The sequence below is a fragment of the Schistocerca serialis genome, chromosome 7 (assembly GCF_023864345.2).
Source record: "Schistocerca serialis cubense isolate TAMUIC-IGC-003099 chromosome 7, iqSchSeri2.2, whole genome shotgun sequence".
NCBI classification, from domain to species: Eukaryota; Metazoa; Arthropoda; class Insecta; order Orthoptera; family Acrididae; genus Schistocerca; species Schistocerca serialis.
In genome coordinates, this window is record NC_064644.1 from 552,117,820 (window position 1) to 552,140,134 (window position 22,315).

The following is a 22,315-nucleotide window of genomic DNA, read 5'->3' on the forward strand; positions in this document are numbered from 1 at the left end:
TTTTCTTACGTACATATGCTCTTTAATGAAGTAACGCCCAAACAACAATATATCGGACGATGTGATCGGTTACGACTAAGAATCAGCGACTGTGAGTAAATTTAAAATACCAGACCTTTTAAGTCACATGACACTGAGCTCCGTCCCACATCTTGGAAAAACTGCCATGAGACTAGATGCACTTACCGTGACACTACTAATCTCCTAATAGTAACCAGTTATTGATTTTTGGGCTCCAGCCAGTGATCCACAATATAATAAAAATGTGGAACAGTTACATACAAGGATAACGAAGTTATTTGTAAAGCTATCAGTACTGTAAATAGTGTAAATAAGTATGCTCATTCTTTAACCACCTAATAAATATTGGAGTGTGTGCCACTTTACTCATTCCCGGGCACAGCAAATCCCACATGGCTATTCCTTCCTATACTGGTCCCAATTTAATAGTGCTTTTCTGAATAGCCGTTAGATTCAAGTTAGTCTCTTTCACAAGAACGTCTACAACTATGTTAGTGTATATTCGGGTTAAATCAAGAAAGGATCCACGTGATTTTAGCAAAACTAAATGTGATGGAGATTGCAGCATCATTCGCGGTCTTCATATGCCACGAGGTAGGAGAGACTTATTTACAAATGCCTTTGCACATCAAAAAACATTAACAGGAAAATAGACATAGTTGTGTTTACGTGACAGGAACCTACGTGAAGTTTAAAGAAATCGATGTCTTCCATAGTAAAAATAATTGAATCAAATTTGAAGGAGAAATTAGCTACACATCTGACATATTTATCCGATGATAATGGAGCCGAGGAGTTTAAGAAGTGATGACCACATCTTTCAAGATATCTTGTAACTAGAGGGAAAGAACCAGTAATAAACTCTTGTACAACATGCAGCATATCAATTCTGATAGCAGTAACTGTTCAAAATCATAAAAATTTTACAGATTTCTGGTCTTATGTACACACAAAAATTTTTCTATGTACATTATGAGCGCAAATCGGTAACAAAATCAAGCAATGAAGTAAACAAAAATAATGGGAAAAAAGAGATACTTATATAATCCTTATAAGAGTTACTCGCAAAATGGCGAAGTCCAGCAAAAAAGTCTGCACACCTTGAGAGACGCCTTGGTGACAAAGAGCTTGCTGCAGTCTTCACACTCGTATTTCCTCTGCTGCTCGGTGGCTGCTTCACAGGATAAAGTTGGATTTGCTGGCAGATCTTCAGGTTTCTGGGAAGATTCTGGCAAGTCTCGAGGCTGCTGTCGTCGACGGTGCGGAAGCTGCATCTGTTGTGGATTTGGCTGCTTGGGTTCCTGGAAGTGCGCTGGAATCTTTGATGGTGATAATGAGTGTGATGGTGCCGTCGGGAGCGGTTGTGATTGCGGGAGAGGTGGCACCGTGGGAGTGAGATGATCGCTCTGCTGTGGAGGAACACAGAGAGGTGGTGGAGATGATGGTGGTAGAGGAAGCGGCTGGTGCTCAACAGGGGCAACACGCTGGCGCTGTTGTAGCTGTTGAGGAGACGTCACGGCCTTCGCCCCACAGGGTTTGCCGCTACCGCTTCTGCTGCTGTTGTTGATGTTTTTGGTTTCTGGGCGTGTCTTCTTGTCTGTAGGTACTACGCCCATCAACCGCCTCAGGAGAAAGCTGTCCTCCTCCTGCACGTGCTGGTATGTTGGCGATGCCGAAGAGCGCTCTTGCTGCTGTACATGGGAAGTCCTACATGAGATGCAGCGTAAACAGTGGGCCTACCACAGTGAGAGAACGAGACTGCGAAGATTGTTAATCAGAGGTTGGAACATGCGAACCCTAAGTTAGAGTGAGGCTAGGTGGAACACTGGGGAAGCTAGCGGTTAAATCTGGAAAGCGAGAGGTCACGAGATAGAATCATGATTGGAGAACAGATATTTTCGGTGTGGATTTATCTAGCTTCCACTACTCATTGTGGAAATTTGCTAGGAATGACACGTGGTGTAGTTCTACATTAAACTGTAGGTCTCCATTATGCAGCAGAATTATTGGGGTAGGTTAGCGATATACAAGTCTCCAAAGTAGTGTGCAATTGAGGGAATTGGACCTGGCCATTCAGCTACACGAAGTTACTATGTTATTATATGGTCAATATACTTTAAAGTAGAACGGATGTAGACTGTCTTCGAGAATTTGAGGGATATTCCACATCCACGTGACTTCATTGCTTCATGGACTTAAACTGCATTAAAACAACGCGCAGAGGCATGACACGTTAATTGCAAGCCAATATCAATCTCCTCATGTCCCTGTTACCGATAAAGTGACCGGAGGCCTTGGAACAGTGGTTATAACAGCGTGTTGTGTGCGTTTGGCACAAAGTATTCCAGTCGTAACGGATCATAGAGACAAAGCAAATACATTGTTTGGTGACGATTAATGGGTGTGATAAGTGGCATACTAAAGGGTACCCAACTGGACGAAGTTTAGCGTCACCTCCAGCTGTCATTTCAGGAAAAAGGAAATGACCTATAGAAATGGCAAGCTGGAAAGGTATGTTTGTATCATGAGGCTTTTGAATTGTGGCCCGGCTTACATGTAATGTACGGTAATGCCCGCTTACGTATGAATGGCTTGCGTGCCTGGAACACGAGGGCGCCGCAGCTCTACAGTAGACACTCTGCAGAAAATGTTGGCATTTAGTGGATCATTGGAGTCTGTAATATGGCACCTGAGTTCGGAGCATAAGGGGTCTGCTAAGTTCACTATCATTCTAGCTTATGTCTTTGCATCTAATCAGAGATCACATCTGAGCCGCTTGTGATACTGGATCATCAGCCCGCAGGCTACTGAATTCAGTTGGGCTGCCTGCCCTTGCACCTCAGGATACTGATGACGGTGCCCGCACTGTACATCAGCGGCCTTGTGACGTTAGTCATCCATGCACACCCTGCGCAAGCACCGTGTACACGGCTGGTGTGCACTAGGGGTGGCCCACTGCCCCAAGGATGGGAGGTAGCAGTGTTGTTGGAGATGACCTGTCGTGGGCCCCTGCACCGTGGCGCTATGTCTGGGGAGGGGCTCAGTGCATAAAAGAGTGGCCTTGCTGTGGCCTGAAATCAGAGAGTTCTGTTGGCAGACCATGTGATGTCCTCATCGGGAACAGTTTCGTCGTCCTGGTTGGCCTACGATATTCAGCAGGATTGAATTACAAAAGTAACTAGTACTTATAATCGGTCGTGGCATTTGTGTTGTGCATGTGCGCCACTATCAGTCACTTCTCTGGAAACACCGTTACCACTGTCAACGTGGAAGTCTGCCTTGCCCCTTGCTGCACTAATCAACGCAGTACTGCTGAGTTCACTTCTCAACAAGGTAACCTGCCTCATAGCATTAGGTCGGCCTCATTGAATTATTACAGTGGTAACTTCTCACAATTTTCTGCTGTCAGCGCCTCTGCAAAGCACTACTCATGATCACGTTAACGTTCCCATATATGGTCCTTACTCTACATAATCACTCCTGCAATCAACAAGACCCAGTCCCTCACGTATACCTTATAACCAGTTAGTATAATACTACACATACGCACAAAACAGGAAGAAAAATTTATAACTTAATCAACTGGTAACTTTCCCACAAAGGTTAGATACTACATCCAAATCTACTTTCTATGCTGCTTGTTACTACTTGCTTACTAGTCTATTTATAACACCAATTCTGCCCTTTTGGCGATGTAAACCTTCACAGTTTGTCCATTGCCGCCGGCCGCCGGCCGCCGAAAATCGACGTCAACTGATTTCGTTCTGCTGCTCACGTGGTAGGTGCCACGTCTTCCCCTAATACGATGAAACAAAAGATGGATGCACCGGTTACTGCGCCGGACTTTCCGCCTTTACTGCCGGCCGTGGTGGTCTCGCGGTTCTAGGCGCGCAGTCCGGAACCGCACGACTGCTACGGTCGCAGGTTCGAATCCTGCCTCGGGCATGGATGTGTGTGATGTCCTTAGGTTAGTTAGGTTTAAGTAGTTCTAAGTTCTAGGGGACTGATGACCACAGATGTTAAGTCCCATAATGCTCAGAACCATTTGAACCATTTTTAGTTTGTCCATTGCTTCCTTTTTTTTTTTTAACGGTAATTTTCCATCTGTTCTATATTCGTTCTACAAGGTTACACACACTCTCTCTCTTATGTTCAAGAGATCAAATCCCCTGGAATCTGGACCATTGGTAGTTTATGCTGACTATCAGCCCTCCGACTAAAATGTATTAAAGGTATACACAGCAGAGTTAGGGTCACTTTGGCACTTCGTACTGATGCACTAAAAATCCCCGTCACACATCGTTGTCCTTTTCTGAACTGCTCTACGTCTTGCGCTAACAGCATGGCTGAAATGCTCCCTTCCCGTGTGGCGCCGAATCAATCCAGAGAATGGATGGGGTCAGCTTCTAATGCCTGTTTCAGCAATATTACACTTGGTGCTGGTAACAGCTCCAAACGTACATGTAGCCAATGCAACAGAGGCTATGAGATGTTCCCTTGCGTGAATCCAGTTATCAACGCTGCCAGATGGAAGTTTGCCGCTGTTATGTCGCATGTAGTCCCTGAAATTCAATCCACTTGGCTTCCGTCAGCTTCCCGTGTTCGTAAAAACTTACCATCGTTTTCATGTCATCACAGGTGGGATAAATCCAATAAAAATCTGCTTGCTGGAAATACAGTCAGCTGGCCGCTGTCGCTGAGCGGTTCTAGGTACTTCACTCCGGAACTGCGCTGCTGCTGAGGGTAGGTTCGAATCCTGCCTAGGGCGTGGTTGTGTATGATGTCCTTGGGTTAGTTAGGTTTAGGTAGTTGTAAGTCTAGGGGACTGATGACCTCAGATGTTAAGTCCCATGGTACTTACAGCGCTTTTTAAATGCAGTCTGGGTTCCATGTCATCCCTTGGACGATCTGTTCCCTTCTGTTGATCTAATAATAATTGCACTGCGCACGTGTTCTAGTTGGTTTACATCACCCCAGTGAGACACACGGTGACGTCAATGTTGTTACTCTTGCGTCATCACCGCATGCCTATCATGAACTTCAGAAATAAATAATACCTCGCGAATGTTCACCCCCAAGAGTTTTCTAAGAACACTTCACTTCACTGGGTACGTGTGAATGGCATATCATTAAAACTGTGCATATTTTTCTGTTGCTATAAATTGAATTAGAATATATAATCGCACTTAGTCAGTCTTTACTTCTACTGATTCTGTGTGGTAGTAGAAGGGTAGGTTTTGTCTGCTTGGTTCCGCGAATAGGCTAAACTGAGGCAGTAGCTCGCTTCATGTTTTCTGTAACCTCAGCAAGTACTGTTCACGCGACGAAACCTAATAGAGCTACAACTCGTATTCTTTTCTATCCTTATCCTGAACATATCGCAACCAGGGGACAGCTATTGCCACTCTTCTTGGTAGCAGGAGCTTGAAATTGAATAGTGAAGTAGTCTTCACCACATAACAGGGTCGTTGATACATTGATGAACTCCTTCATCTTCCCTTTTTGGCTTGTATAGGCTGGATAACATCACCTATTGTTCTACTTCGTATTGTGGTAAACTTGCTTTACGTCTCACTGCTTCCTCCTGCTTCTCTAACGCCTTCTTATTTGCCTTCTGTACTTGTTTCCATTATTTGTTCAAATGGTTCAAATGGCTCTGAGCACTATGGGACTTAACATCTTTGGTCATCAGTCCCCTAGAACTTAGAACTACTTAAACCTAACTAACCTTAGGACATCACACACATCCATGCCCGATGCAGGATTCGAACCTGCGACCGTAGCGGTCGCGCGGCTCCGGACTGAGCGCCTAGAACCTCGAGACCACCGCGGCCGGCCCGTCCATTATTTGTGTAGTGTTTTTTGGGAGCTCGAGTAGTGACTATCAAGTTCTACTTTCCTTTACCTCAATCAAATCGAACGGTGATGGCATTTGCCGACCATACACGACCTCATACGGGGACAACACAGTCTTCGTTCATACTTCTGAGTTATGTGCTGTCATGATATATCTTAGATCTACATCCCAGTTACTACGATCTGTTGTTCCAAGTACCAGTTCCGTTTTACCACTGACCTGTGGATAAATTGGATTAGGGCTTAACTACTTCACATGCAACAGCCATACATCTCCTTCAGAAAGTCCACATGAAATTTGTACCTAGTCTTTAATTTCGTTAATTGGTATCTTTTATTAACATACTCTATAAATAGGTAGGTGTGGTGCACAATCGGAAAATGTCTTTTATTACCATCTCAGTAATACCAATGCATGTTGGGTAATGTGTACACACCGGGAGAGGTACTTTACAATCACAGAAATTTTAAAATAATACAGACTTCGTTAACTGCCGTTGACTTTTATTCACAGTATACTTTTTGAAGGTAAACTGATGTATATAGAGGGTCCTGAACCTCAAACTAAGAATATGAAATTTATTGCGAAATTTAGCAGTCAGTACTAAGATTTAAATTTTTTAGGTTAAGCTGTATTGAAAAAATTAGAATAATTACAGATCCTGGCATACAATGTATACAATTAAAAACGATAAATGTCTTTTTCAGAATTTTGAAATGTAAAATACATGACTAATTACAATATTTTCCAAATGTCAGTGTAATGTACACCTCTTCCCCCCTTGGTATTGTGAGAGTCAATACGAATTAATTTTTAGCTGGTGTATGACTGCACGGTCGTAAAACATCAGTGTCAAGCAATTCATATGGTTTTAATGCTTCTGGTAGCTTTTGAAATGGCGGTCAATTACGGTTCAAGTCCGCACACTGTGCACACTATACGCAATTCCTTACGTATTGATCCACATCCGCTTTCGTTCCTCTCCAAAAGCACCTATCGGCTACTCCCTGATTTGTTGCTCTGCACCCTCCATCACCAGATAAAACATGATGACACGCTTCCTTTAAAATCTGCTCCTTAAACTTCTCTGGTACTACCTATGAACTACAGTCCACCAAATGTGCAAAACTTTGGTTGCGTCCTGTGCTGTTTAAATCGATGTCAGTTCTCTGCACTGCCTGCTACTGCGCAAGACCAGGACCCAGAACAGACAACACTGTTACCTTTCCGCTTAATGTATCTGCTTTCCTGTGCTTCTGCTCGGGCTTGTGTACTATTTTGCAGTCGAATTCGTGGTGTCTCAGGAATCGTCTTGTCAGCCGGCTAGCCAGGTGCTTCACTCCCAATAACCAATTCAAGGCAGCGTGTTCGGTCGCTATTCGACATTTTTCCCCCATAAACATAAACATCTAAAATACGTGACGTCATAAATGAGGCTTAGTAAATCCTACAGTGTTGTCGAACAGTTTTTCTCTGCTTCATGCAGCTGACTCGATGCGTAGGCTACAGGATGTTCATCTCCATTAACCTCCTGACTTAAACACATCCCAAAGTATGATCAAGTGTGTGACACAAAAGGATAAAGACCTTCTGAAAGTCAATGAATACTAGAACTGGACTAGATGTCAAAGCTCTCTTTATTTCTTCAATTTCATTCTGACACTCTTCTGTCGACATGAATGTCACACTTTTCCTTAACAGCGGCGTGAGTGATACTGGTATGTCAGCAATTCCTCTCAGCAATTTTCTGTAGTACAGGGTGACACAGAACAACGGGAATATTTGAAATGAGTAGTGGCAGCCGTGGGCAGGCAGCAGCAGTGCCGGTTCGTGACAGAGACTAAACAGTCCGCCATTTCCGTAATCATAGGTCAGTGGAACGGAGAACAGCGTGCGTTAACCATAAAAATGTTTTATGAAAACAATGACAGTTTGGTAGTGGCGCGGGGGAATTTCGACGTTTTTATAATTTAGGACGTCATGATGCCGTTCCGTCGATAAATGCGATAAAATGTTGGATTAATAGCTTTGAAGAGTCTGGATATGCCACCAAGAACAGTACAGGTAACAGGACTGAAAGCATCTGTCTCTTCGAAAAAATATGGCCTTACGATAAATGATGCCGTAAACCCTCACCTCACAGTCACCTTTTCAGAGTGAAGTGGTACTGGTTGATATGCGTGTGGATTTTCCGTTGCCCATGCTCGACAATTCTGTGTATTGCCATATCCTGTCAGATAGAAGTGGGCTACGTGTGTCTACAAAGTCAACCACTGCCAATCATTGTCCACTTCCATGTGAGCAACAAATTCTAAAGCAAAAGTCTCTCCTGCTGGTAGGTCAACAGAAAGCAACTCGTGCACACGGGTAATATTGAATGGGTAGCAACGAAGGATGTTTCGAAGGATTTTATACACCGTGCTCACGGGTATGTCCAATGTTTGGGCAATTCTCCGTGCACTACACGTTTGCACACCACCACTCGTCTCCTCCCGAACTGCTATGGCCACTGCTTCCACTGATGACGAATCAATTCGTTTCCTCTCTCTACCAAGTTACACACCAAAAGAAATCGTCTTTTTGAATTTGCGAGCAATATCCTCCAGACCCACGGCAGTCACCGGACCAACGCCTCTTTTCAAACCCTTCAGTGTCCGGAACTTTTGCAGCGTGACGTGTGCGCAGACATCATTCCTGTAATACATCTTTACAAGCAGAGCACGATCCTGCAATGAGACAGTCAGTCATGGCGCACGTCGCAGAAGCGAAAGGAGGAAAAGCCGTGTACCCGACGTGTTTATACCAACTTCAGTGGGTCGTGGGAGTAACAGGTGTTTTCATATACGTATTCTGGCACATACTGCGCCATCTATTGATCAACTTTCACACGATTTTCTTTTCTTCTGCCATACATTTTCCCCTTCTTCGATAGTAGTCCATTGCAGTTTGACGTCATTCTGACCAGTGATGTTATTTCTACAGCGTTTTGAAAGTGTAACTTTACTTATAATCACCCTGTATATAGCCATAAATAGAGATGAGTACGTTAATATACACATCAACAGAGATAAAGTCACGTGCATGCTGGGAGCTCAGTCTGATGGGATGGGTGTGCATAAGCAAAACATTCGCTTGCACATGGACGCGAAAATTCAAACTCTCGAACTTAAAGTTGGAGGCATACACAAGGAACCAGAGATATATTGTCATGCCCTTCTGAGGCTGAACGATAAACTAAATGGTCGGGTAAGAAAGTAAGCGATTTAACTGAAAGGGAAATAGCTGTTATTAAGAAGGGGACACTGAAAAGAAAACTAGCAACTGAAGGGAAAACAGCTATTACCGGGAAGGGGGAGCAGCATAACAAGAAGAAGAGCGGATATATAAAACCTCACACTGCTCAGAAGTTCAATTACTATATAACTAGGTGTCGACTTAGCATAAAGTGTTATAGGTATGAAAAATACCTACTTTCAAATACTTCTCAAGATCACCCGAGTACACACTTTCCCCATCTGAAATATTTGCTGATGGATCATTGCATATAGGAAATGTCTTACGATTTTCAACAGAGTAGCGAAGAAAACAAACAAATATTTTAGTAAAACATATTTATTATCCTTTGCACATACATTTACATACAGCATACAAATCACTCCTTAATTTTGTTACATATAGTTTTAATAATGTCCAATTTTTGCTATTTGGGGAGCAAAATAAATGATGATGGTCGAAGTAGAGAGGATATAAAATGTAGACTGGCAATGGCAAGGAAAGCGTTTCTGAAGAAGAGAAATTTGTTAACATCGAGTATAGATTTAAGTGTCAGGAAGTCATTTCTGAAAGTATTTGTATGGAGTGTAGCCATGTATGGAAGTGAAACATGGACGATAAATAGTTTGGACAAGAAGAGAATAGAAGCTTTCGAAATGTGGTGCTACAGAAGAATGCTGAAGATTAGATGGGTAGATCACATAACTAATGATTTTTTTTTTTTTTGGGGTTTAAGGGCGCTCAACTACTGAGGTCATTAGCGCCCAGTCACAATTGTTAGAGCACATAGAAGCTAGTAAAACTCAAGGGGGGGGGGGGGGGTCACCAGAAAGTTCTTACAAAGATGCAGGTAAAAGAAATGAAAGAGTTAGATGTCTTTGGACAAGCCAGTCAAAGCAATAAAACGAAGAACACGAGCAGCTGCTCGAGCGTCGTCAGCTAAAATATCCTGTGAAGTAGATGGCAGAGACAGGACAACACGAGATTGACTAAAACGGGGCACAACAATAAAACATGGCGCACTGTCAAGGCATGACCACAAGGGCACGGGGGGGCTGGGTCACTGGAGAGCAGGTAGCGGTGGCTAAACCGGAAATGCCCAAGCCGCAACCTGGTCAGAAGGACCTCTTCTCGCCGAGATGGTTGGGAGGTGGTTGTCCAAGCAGTTGGGAACGGTTTTACTGCCCGGAGCTTGTTTCCTTGAAGTGATGACCAAATATCCCACCACAATGACACAAGTCTCTTACAAACAACCCCACTAATGTCAGATGACGGGACACAATGGGAGGCTGGCCGAAGCAGGAGGACTGCAGCCTTGGCTGCAGCATCTGCAGCCTCATTCCCAGGCACTCCGACATGGCCGGGGACCCACAGAAAGCTGACAGGAGAGCCATCATCAGCAAAAGAATGGAGGGACTCCTGGATCCGTTGCACCAAGGGATGGACCGGATATGGAGCTCCAAGGCTCTGAAGAGCACTGAGTCAATCAGAGCAGAGTACATACTATGAATGGCGGTGGCGGCGGGCATATTGAACGGCCTGATGGAGAGCAAAAAGCTCGGCCGTAAAGCTGGAACACTGGTCGAGGAGACGGTATTTAAAGGTGACGGCCCCGACGACAAAGGCACAGCCGACACCATCGTCAGTTTCGGAGCCATCAGTGTAAATAAAGGTGTGACTGGCAAGTCGCGCACGAAGTTCGACAAACCGTGATCAATACACTGCAGCCGGAGTACCCTCCTTCGGGAGCGAGCTGAGGTCGAGATAAATATGAACCGGAGCCTGGAGCCAAGGTGGTGTCGGGCTCTCACCCTCTCTGAAGTTGGTAGGGAGGGCAAAATCCAATTGTCGAAGCAGGCGACGAAAGCGGACTCCAGGGGGCAGCAGGGCAGACATATACAACCCGTACTGACGGTCGAGAGAATTGGCGAAGAAGGACTGATAAGAGAGCTGGTCGGGCATTGACAACAGCCGGCAGGCATACCGACAAAGCAGTACGTCGCGCCGGTAGGTCAATGGTAATTCGGCAGCTTGAGCATAAAGACTCTCGACGGGACTAGTGTAGAATGCTCCAGTCGATAGACGTAACCCCCGATGGTGGATGTAGTTGAGACGGCGTAAGAGGGATGGCCGAGCAGACGAGTAGACGAGGCTCCCATAATCCAGCTTTGATCGGAATATGGACCGATACAAGCGAAGCAGGACAGTACGATCCGCTCCCCAAGATGAACCACTACGAACTCTGAGGACATTAAGGGAACGTGTACAACGGGCAGCCAAATAAGAGACGTGCGGAGACCAACAAGGTTTCCTGTCCAGTGTGAGCCCTAGAAACTTAGTTGTTTCCACGAATGGGAGAACAACGGGACCGAGATGTAAGGATGGCGGAAGGAACGCTTTATATCGCCAAAAGTTGATGCAAACCGTCTTCTCTTCAGAGAACCGGAAGCCATTTGCCACACTCCATGAGTATAGGCTGTCTAGACAACGCTGAAGGCAGCGCTCCAGGAGACATGTTCTCTGGGCACTGCAGTAGATCGCGAAGTCATCGACAAAAAGAGAACCTTAGACATTAGGTGGAATGCAATCTATAATTGGATTGATCGCTATGGCAAAAAGGGCTACGCTCATACATAACTAATGAGGAAGTATTGAATAGGCTTGGGGAGAAGAGAAGTTTGTGGCACAACTTGACCAGAAGACGGGATCGGTTGGTAGGACGTGTTCTGAGGCATCAATGGATCACCAATTCAGTATTGGAGGGCAGCGTGGAGGGTAAAAATCGTAGAGGGAGACCAAGAGATGAATACACTAAGCAGATTCAGAAGGATGTAGGTTGCAATAGGTACTGGGAGATAAAGAAGCTTGCACAGGATAGAGTAGCATGGAGAGCTGCATCAAACCAGTCTCATGACTGAAGACCACAACAACAACAACAATGTTCAATTTGGTTTATGACTTAAATCCACATCTGAATCATCTGTTTCTTTCTCCAGCCAGTAATTTGACAAATACAGAGATGGTATGTTCTCGCAGCATACATCTCATATTTCCCTGTAAGCTACCTCTTTTACGGCTTTAACAAGTAGTTCTATTCCTTCTGGCAGTTCTCCTAGACGACAGCACTTAGGGGTTTTAACATTTTCTCTTATATCCTGCATGACACTATTGATGTAACGTTCCACGTCTTCCGGGGTGTAAGCACACGATCAGAATTTCTGCAGAGTGGCTAAAGAAACACTCTTCTGACTTGAAACACTGATGCTGGCAACGAGGAGCCAGACACGTGAACATTAATAAGCGTATCTGGGATGCCTAGCAACGTGAAGGCATCTCCATTCCCTCGTACTCTCAGGGATTTATCGGCAGCCATGCTGGATTCTGGTGCCCGTTCTCTCCAGCACTACTTCACACATTAGTTGATTCCAAGCCACATCGTGTTGCGACACTTCTGTGTGCTTGCGGGGGCCCTACACGATATCAGGTGTACCATTTTCTTTGGCTCTTCAGGTAATGAATATCCGAAAATTGTCAGGTGTGCAACTAAGTCTTCCAGATACTCCAGACCGAGAAAAGCTTATCAGCTACGATCTGTCTGTATACAGTTTAAATTGTCTAGCGATAAAGTACGCGGAGGTTCTTACCTCCAACTCCAATAAATATGATATAAGTATTATACAGAAGTGTTATCTTACAGCAGGAAAAACTTATTTTTCTCGGTCTACAATATTGCTCTGCACAATACTGTCTCATATACACATTACAGAACTGGGACTGGTTGACACGAGCAACGTCATTCCTTACGTCTAAGGTAAGAGTAAATGTATCACACAGGCTTAAACAATTCCCCATTTAAGAAATTCGACTTTTAAGTAGAATTAACGTGTTATATCCACGGGAAAGGAAACTGGAAACGGAGGACATCGAAGTAAAGAAAATAAAACTATAGTATACGTAGAAGACACTGCCATAAATGAAGAATATAAGCTGCAAATGGAAAAGGGATACGCGAACGCGGATGTGCAGGCCAGGTTTACGTATGACTTTTAACACAGTGTATGGAGAAATCTGGCAACTACTGGGGAATACAAGATAATAACATTTACTATAAAGAGCATTGCTAAGTGGCTATACATCGGAATCCTGACCGAAAACACCGGATTGGAGTATGTTTACTATGTCAAAGAAGACATACTTGAAAAGTATGGATACGTTATATCGAAGCGGGATGGGTTTGATGGCACAAACGTAGCCACAGAACAACAGTTTGTAGAGCTTAAATCCACTAAATAACAACATTTAATAGCACTTCCTTTGAAAAAGTTGTAAACTTCACGTTCTATGCCAAAATTCCACAAGAATGTTCTACAGAAGAACTGGAAGGCTACACCCAACAAGATGTGGAATGTTATAACAACAGTGCCATGAAGAAATTAAGAGAAAAAAATTAAAACACCTGAATGCTGTCGTCTAGGAGAACTGCCAGAAGCAACAGAATCAATTGTTAAATCCATAAAAGAGGTATTTTACAGGAAAAAAATGAGATATATATATATACTGGAATTCGAGATCATACCTATTCTGTATTGTCAAATTACTGGCTGGAGAAAGAAACAAATAATTCAGATGTGGATTTAAGTTATAAGTAAAAAAAAAAGCTGCACATTATTAAAACTGTGCCTAACAAAATTAAGGAATGAGTCGTCTTCTGTATGTAAATGAATATGCAAAAGTTAATAAATAATGTAGTTAACAAATAACACTATATTTAACAAATAACAAGTTAATAAATAATATATTCGTCACTCTGTCAAGAATCCTAAGACATATACTGTATACATTGATCCACATGCATGTAATTCAAACGGGGAAAGTGTGTAGTCGGGTGACCTTGAAAAGTTGTTGAAAGTGGGTAGTTTAAAGTATAATAATCCCCTTTTCGTATATATATAAATTTCAAATATGGTAAGCAGCTACAACGACAGCACTGGTCTGCCTGACTTGAAGATTGCATCTTCATGCTGTAATGGATCTGGGAGATGTTATTTTTTTTACCGTATTTGTCGATACTGAATTGAAAATGTTTTGTTATATTTTTGTCAGAATTTATTATAATTTGTCTTATTATATGTTAATTTACTTCTGTTTTTGAGAGTAAAAGCATATTGATTACTATTAGAAAATGTATCGAAGAATAGCAAAGAAACTGATTGTGTAAAATATCTTTGACGATGGAGTAGTCTTTGACTATAGTCAGTCCGAGTCGGAAGCTAACTCTTGGTGTGTGTTGACGGAAGAACAATGTGAAGGTCGCTGTCATAAATAATTTTGAATTATGTTACTATTATTTTTGTATTAACTAAAAAGAAGAAACTACATTTGAAGAAACTGTATTTAAAACACCAAAATGAGAGAAACACGCTGAACCACGTCATTTTCTGCAGCCGACAATGATGCATTGTGGAGTAATACTTAGATAACTGAAGCCAAGACTTATATTTGCTTGCAAACGTCTAATGGAAAAGGTACAGTCACGAAATATGGCAAATTTAAGTTTATAAAAAATAGTGACCATATTTTCAACTTGTGTAATAGCCGGGATGCCATATTTCAACTGGGGGCTCAGCCGAGATATTGTGTTCACGAGATCTTCAACAGTGCTACGAGGAAGAAAATTTTTGTGTGTTAATACCAGTTTCTTCAGAATGTGTGTTACAGTGTTTGTGTTCATCGGGAAGTAAAAGTTTTGGAGAAGAAATGTTTCGACAAAAAATATAATTTTCAACAGAAGAAAATACTTCAAGAATTTTGGTCAACAATCACATGGATGGAAAACGTGGTTTTGCAACAGTAGAAGAGTGTTCCAGATAAGTCACGAAACCCTCGTATTTTGTTAAAACAATATTTTTATCTTGTTTTATATTGTTGTGTGTAAATTTTGGTTCTTCACAATGACTTATGAGATTTTCGAGAGTATTGTGCCTAAAGTAGAAAGTAGTAATTTAATAGACTTCGAAATCAGGACAGATCAAATGAAAGAGAAAGAACTGATCAATTTGATTTAAAAAGTTTTCTTGTAAATTTCACGAAAGAAATTAAACAATCAGTTGACGACAATAAGACATACTGGGATGAAAAAATTGATAACATTTTGTTGCAAGTCCAAGCAGTCAATACCCAAGTGGGTGAGCTTTCGAACAGAGTTGGCAGTGTTGAGGAAAAAATTGAATCTGTGGAAGCAAAAGTAAATGAAATTGATGTTAAATTGAGCGGTGAAATTAATACTGTAAAAAATGAGTTACTGGTAGATAGGGAAAGAAATTTAATTGATTTTAATGAGATAAAAGGGGAAATTAAAAATTTGGATGAGAATACAAAAGTTTTAGTTAAAAATGTACAACAAGAAACTGACAATCGTTTGGTTACTCTAGAAGAAAAAGTAGAATGCAATGATTTGGAAAACAAAAAATCAGTCAAAGAACTTAGCGAAAAAATTGAAAGTTTTGACATTGAATTTCAAAGCAAAAATTACAATGTCAACACGTGTAATCTTATATCTAATATTCCAGTGAAGCACTTTTCGGTAGATGGACCCTTACATCCCGTTGATTTTATGCAGTATTGTAAGGATTGTTTTTTACCTCACTCACCAGATGAAATAAAAATTAAATTTGTGAAAAAATTCTTGGAAGGGAAAGCTTTGACTTGGGCAAACCAGATTGTAACTTTGGGGATGACCTTTTCAGAATTTGAATCAAAATTTTTGGAAAAATTTTGGGATGATCTTAAACAAACTAGAATCAAAAGTGAATTTTTGAATGGGCGAAACTATAGGGAATCAGATGGGAACAAGAAACAATTTTGCAAAAGTGAACTTCAAAAAGTTATTCATTTAACAAAACCTTTGGATGACTTGATCAAAATTGATACCTTAAAGAGAAGATTGCCATCAGCAATGCAGTTGACTTTAGTTCATTGTCCTGATATTAATGTAGAGCAGTTTCTCAATTATATTCAAAAGTTGGATAGGGTAACAACAAGAACACACAGTGGGTTTACTCAGAAAGGTAATGGTCAAAATTGGGGAAATGATCACTTTCGAAAAAGGGAACAAAACAATTATCATGGTGTCAGTCAAAATTCAGGGGGATATAACAATTTTGTAAAGAAGGACCATAATTTTTATCCAAAACAAGAACAACATTTTCGCGTTAATAATCAACTTTAGGGATAAAAATCACAGAAATTTTGATAGAGGTCAGTACAATAGAAACTACCAACAATCAGGTAATGTTTGGCATAGGAATGGGATCAGAAATGTTGATCAGAGACATTGGCAGAACCACAATCAGCAGTTCAAACAGGAACCGGAAATAAAAAACGAGTAGACGCCCCCTTGAAGGTCCGCAAGGTTGAGGCAGAAGGTGAGCATGATGAAAGGACCAATGGATGTGACTATCATAAACCCAAACAGGTCAGTTCCAAACCTAAGCTATCACATGAGGTCATTAGTTGTTACTTATTGAAGAAATTTCAAGAGGAAAATAATAATGATAAAGATAACATTTTCAATACACAAGAACATACAGTAGATAAAAGTAATTGTGATTCATTTAACTTAACAGAGTTTTACACTTGGGCAGAAAAGAAAAACACTTTGTCGGATGATGTAATTTGCAGTAGTTCAGAGATGTGTGTGAATGAAAGAGAGAATGCATGCTGTGAGAATGAAAATGTTGGTGAAAGGGATCTGGTAACTTTAGAAAGGGGAAATAATATTTTGGGGGATAATTTGAATGTGTATGACCTGAATATGTGTAATGATAATGATGTTGTTGATAAAGTTGATAATGATGGTAATGGTACTGATGATGATGTTAAGGAAAGGTATTTCATTAGTTTAAATAGGGAGTTGGGTATACACATGGTTGAAAATGGATTAAATAGTGAGAATATTATAGAAATTCCCAGGGATGTTACCAGGATGAATAAAGCTCACAAGCTGGGTGCATGTAAAAGTGTGAATTTTGATGTTGTTGGTAAAGAATCAGACTACACAAATAACGATGACACATGTATAACTTCTAACATAAGTGAAACTTTTATAGATACTAATGATACACACACATTTCTTATGAATATATGGCTGAACAGTGAAACTATTTCTTTTGACAAGAACTTTAGAAAGATGCTTATTAATGTATGTGAAACTGCATGTCCTGAGTGGTGGACAAAGATGAGATATTTTATTTTTGAAAAGCTGAAGGATAAGTACTTCAATAGTATACAATGTGATTTGGATGAAAATTCTTGGCTATTTGAGATAATAGAGAGTACTAATGACAATTTTGTATCTTGTGCAAATTTTATAACTGTGACAAATAATACATATAATGGTATACCATATGATTCTGATAAGTATAGGTTTGGGGAAATTGAAAGTGATTTATTACATGAGGATATAGGTTCTGAGAAAAGTGATCAATTTTGCAGTCCTTATATAAAAGTTCAAATTGGGTCATGGATTGGTAAATGTTTAATCGATACAGGAAGTGAGATCTCGGGAATATCTGAAAGGTTAAGCAAGAAATTGAAAGTGGGGAAAGATTATGTTGAACTGCCAGTTGTTGGGGTAAAGATAAAAGGTGCTACTGGGATGAGCAGTAAATTCGTAAAATGCCAGGCTTTAGTGACATTTTTAATTGAAGGCAAGTTGTTCACACATGGATGTTTTGTAATTCAGGAATTTAATGAGGATTTTCTTTTGGGTATGAATTGGATAGTAAAAGTAAATACAGCATTTGATTGGATTGAAAGAAAACTTTTGGTAGAAACTAGTGAAAGGGAATACATTCAGACAAATTTTGTGAACACACTTGGTGATCAGAGTAATGGAAATTTTGACAGTATTAATTTACTAAAAGAAAATAGATTGGAGAATATTGAAATTCATAGATTTGATATTGATGAAGTTGAATTTGGGAATTTAGTAAATTTGAAAATTTCAGAAACACAAAATTTATCTGGGGAGCAAAAACAACAGTTAGAAAATCTGCTGTGGGAATACAGTGATGTTTTAGTGACATACCTGGTAGGGTAAAGGGTTACCAGTGTGAGCTTCAGGTAAAACCTCATGAACCATTTTTCATAAAACCATATACTATTGCAATATCAAAAAGATCTGCTGTTGAGAAAGAGCTCAAAAAGATGGAAGGATGTAATATAATAGAAAGGAGTATCAGTGCATATAATAATCCTCTAGTAGTAGTTTCGAAAAAAGATGGTGGAGTAAGATTGGTTTTGGACTCTAGACACTTAAACAAAATTTTGTTCAGACAGACAGACCATCCTGAAAATATTGATGAGTTACTCTATAAATTTACAGATATAAAATATATGTCAAGTTTGGATCTAACTTTGGGTTTTCATCAAGTACAATTTCGGTTAATTCTAGAAAATATATTGCTTTCTTGTACAATGGTAAGAGTTACCAATATTGTGTTGTGCCATTTGGGTTAAATTCTTCTGTTTCCGAATTTATAAGAGCTTTGGATCATGTACTGGGACAAGAACTTGCGTCTAAACTGATAATTTATGTAGATGACATTTTGGTTACAGGGAAAAATTGGGAGGAACATTTTTTGATTTTGAAGTCAGTTTGTGAAAAACTTAGAAAAGGGGGGATGACATTGAAATTAGAGAAACGTAAATTTGCAGTTTCTGAATCAAAATTTTTGCCTCATGTTGTCACAGACAAGGGAATTTTGGCAGATCCAGAAAAAATTAAAGCAATTTCAGAAATTCCTATTCCGAAGACTAAAAAACAATTAAAGTCATTCTTTGGGTTATGCGGTTATTACCGAAAACATATAAGTGATCTGAGTCTGAATGCACCATGTTTAAGTCAGTTACTTAAGAAAAACACTGTTTGGGTTTGGGATAAAAGTTGTCAGGAAGAGTTTGACAAAATTAAGCAAGAGTTGAGGAAGCAACACTTATTACACAGACCTGATTTTAATTTATCATTTTGTTTGAACACAGATAGCAGTAATTATGGGCTTGGAGCAGAGTTATTTCAAGAAAGAGTAGAGAATGGACTTAAGATACATTGTACCATAGCATTTGCAAGCAGAATGTTGCTCAAGGATGAGAAAAGTCATAGAAAATCCACACCCTAATGCTTATCGTTTGGTGTATCCTAAGTCAATGAAATTATTTGGTCTTAGTAATGTTGTCTCTTTAAAACTGTATAAAGAGAAATCATAATTTCAAAATTTAAATAATCTATTATCATCTAAAACAAAAGTCCTCCACTGGAATATGCTTGTTAGAACAAAACTACCTGTACAACCAAGTATGTATATTTGCATGTATAAATTAATAATTTGAAGTCACATGTTAATTGAAACTGATGAAAAAACACTGATGTAACAAAGAATGAGAGAAAGATTTATATTTTACTTTTTTACAAAAAGGTCTCCCTAGTGAGCATTTCTTAATTTTTCTAATTTTGGAAGCTAAGTCCTCCCTGTGGATGAAAGCATGCATGTGAGGACATGCATGCAAAGGTATAAGTTTCAAAACCAATTTTAGATAAAGCCTCATGATATATGAGCAGTTTATTGTTGTTTATACTGATGTTGTGGGGAGCAAAAGTACTCTTCACAAGAATGTGACTTGTAGTAATATTGTAGTAGAGAGGAAAGTGTACATAAATAATTGCAAAAAATTTATATAATACTGATGTATCTTTAGCTGTACTAAAAAAAAAAAAAAAGAAAATCATAAGCAAAAAAAAATACAAAAACAAAAAAACCATGACTAATAAAAAAATATAAAATTTTTTTAAAAAATCAGAATTTAAGATATATATATATAAGGCAAATATAGAGAAAAACACATTACACTATATATGTCCAGTATCATTTTTACTGTACAATATGTAAGCATAATGAAATTAACATTAATATTTTAAAAAAAATTTAATCTAATTCTAGGAAATGAGTTTTACCTTTCTGTTGTTTTCAATCTGTATTCTGTATGTTAGAATATTTCTCATGTATGTTTTATACCATGTATATTTGTCATGTCAAATAATTTCTTTACTTGAATTTTTTTTGTGTATGGGATTGATGGGGAAGTATCATTGCAACAACAGCCAGTAACAAGTCCACAGATTCAAAGAGTCCAAATTTGGAAGAGGTTATCAGACTGCATCATTAGTGTACTAATTGTGTAATACAGATCCATCACTGAGTGTGGTCGGGATTTTGTTGTATATGTCCATAACAACAAAAGCCCTGGGGAGCAGTTGTAATGGATCTGGGAGATGTTATTTTTTTTACTGTATTTGTCGATACTGAATTGAAAATGTTTCTTATATTTTTGTCAGAATTTATTATAATTTGTCTTATTATATATGTTAATTTACTTCTGTTTTTGAGAGTAAAAGCATATTGATTACAATTAGAAAATGTATCGAAGAATAGCAAAGAAACTGATTGTGTAAAATATCTTTGACGATGGAGTAGTCTTTGACTATAGTCAGTCCGAGTCGGAAGCTAACTCTTGGTGTGTGTTGACGAAGAACAATGTGAAGGTCGCCGTCATAAATAATTTTGAATTATGTTACTATTATTTTTGTATTAACTAAAAAGAAGAAACTACATTTGAAGAAACTGTATTTAAAACACCAAAATGAGAGAAACACGCTGAACCACGTCATTTTCTGCAGCCGACAACGATGCATTGTGGAATCATACTTAGACAACTGAAGCCAAGACTTATATTTGCTTGCAAACGTCTAATGGAAAAGGTACTGTCACGAAATATGGCAAATTTAAGTTTATAAAAAATAGTGACCATATTTTCAACTTGTGTAATAGCCGGGATGCCATATTTCAATGCCAAGCTGCTGTATAGTCCTTATCTGCTGGACAGCAGTCTTCTTCTTAAGGCATTCTTCCAATACAACTTCTTTTCCATTGAGGATGTAGGAGGCTATGGGCACAATCCTGGGCTGCATGCTTACAGGTATTAAAGCTGTTAACTCATAGTCAGTTATCAACAGCTCTGAGATAGAACACATTCCTCACAGCAGTGAGGATGACGAGTGGGTGATGATGGGATGAGAGGAAGCGTTGGTGGAGGGGAAAGCGGATAGGAATGAGCAGCTGAAGCTCTTCAATGGCGAGTACCACATACACGAATATGCTTCCACTGAAGCGAATTAGCCGGCCGATGTGGCCAAGTGGTTCTAGGCGCTTCAGTCCGGAACCGCGCTGCTGCTACGGTCGCAGGTTCGAATCCTGCCTCGGGCATGGATGTGTGTGATGTCCTTAGGTTAGTTAGGTTCAAGTAGTTCTAAGTCTAGGGGACTGATGACCTCAGATGTTAAGTGCCATAGTGCTTAGACCCATTTGAACGTTTTTTTTAAGGGAATTAGCATCAACTGCCCGCCTCTTCCATTTTGGAAAAGTGAGTGCTTCATGTCGAATATCTCAGCAGTTTGCACATGTGCATGCACTTGAATTGGTTGCGACTTGCATATTGGTTCCATCCCTCTGTATTGTCACGATCTACTGAACCGAATTCTTCTGCTTCTTTCTCTTACGCGCTTCCATTATCATAGTCTTCCATCCTCTGTGTTAGTATACTTTAGCTTCATGTATTACAGCTATTGAAAGCCATTCTGTCCTTTACATTTATCTCACTGATCGCATTATGATGCTTCCTCAACGACAGTTCAGAATAGACTGGACCTCTCCCACCAATTCTGGTGACATAGAAAAAAGAACACAATATCTGTGGCAGAAGGTGGGGGTGGAACATCACCAAAGCTCTAGGACAAAGAAATTCCCACCATTTTTGAAATTCGCGACAAAATTCGAAATACACGCCAACACGGAAGGGGGGAGGGTTTGCGGACGCGGTGATCAATGTACAGGCTGAGAAAACCACATGATGGCACCGGACAGTGGAGATGGTGGTGGAGGTAGTTAATTAATCAGTACGATTAATTTGCGAATCAATTTAATGTCAAAATTCGCTCGAAACCCCCTTATCCCGCTAATAATATAACTAACTCTAAATTTGCTGCAGAGCAGTCTACAGCCGTGGCCAAAGTTACAGCGATTGTTAAAAGTTTTCTCGTATCGCACTCCG

At 40.1% G+C, this 22,315-nt stretch overlaps 1 protein-coding gene across 1 annotated transcript in view; it reads right to left on the reverse strand.

Annotated features, from left to right (window-relative positions):
• Positions 1-1,079: 1,079 nt before the first annotated feature.
• The window catches only part of LOC126413242 (uncharacterized), a 127,794-nt gene continuing 106,558 nt past the window's right edge, over positions 1,080-22,315 (reverse strand). Inside the window, exon 4 of the mRNA XM_050083142.1 lies at positions 1,080-1,728. Within this exon, the coding sequence (XP_049939099.1) occupies positions 1,080-1,728 (649 nt within the window). The remainder of the gene's footprint in view (positions 1,729-22,315) is intronic.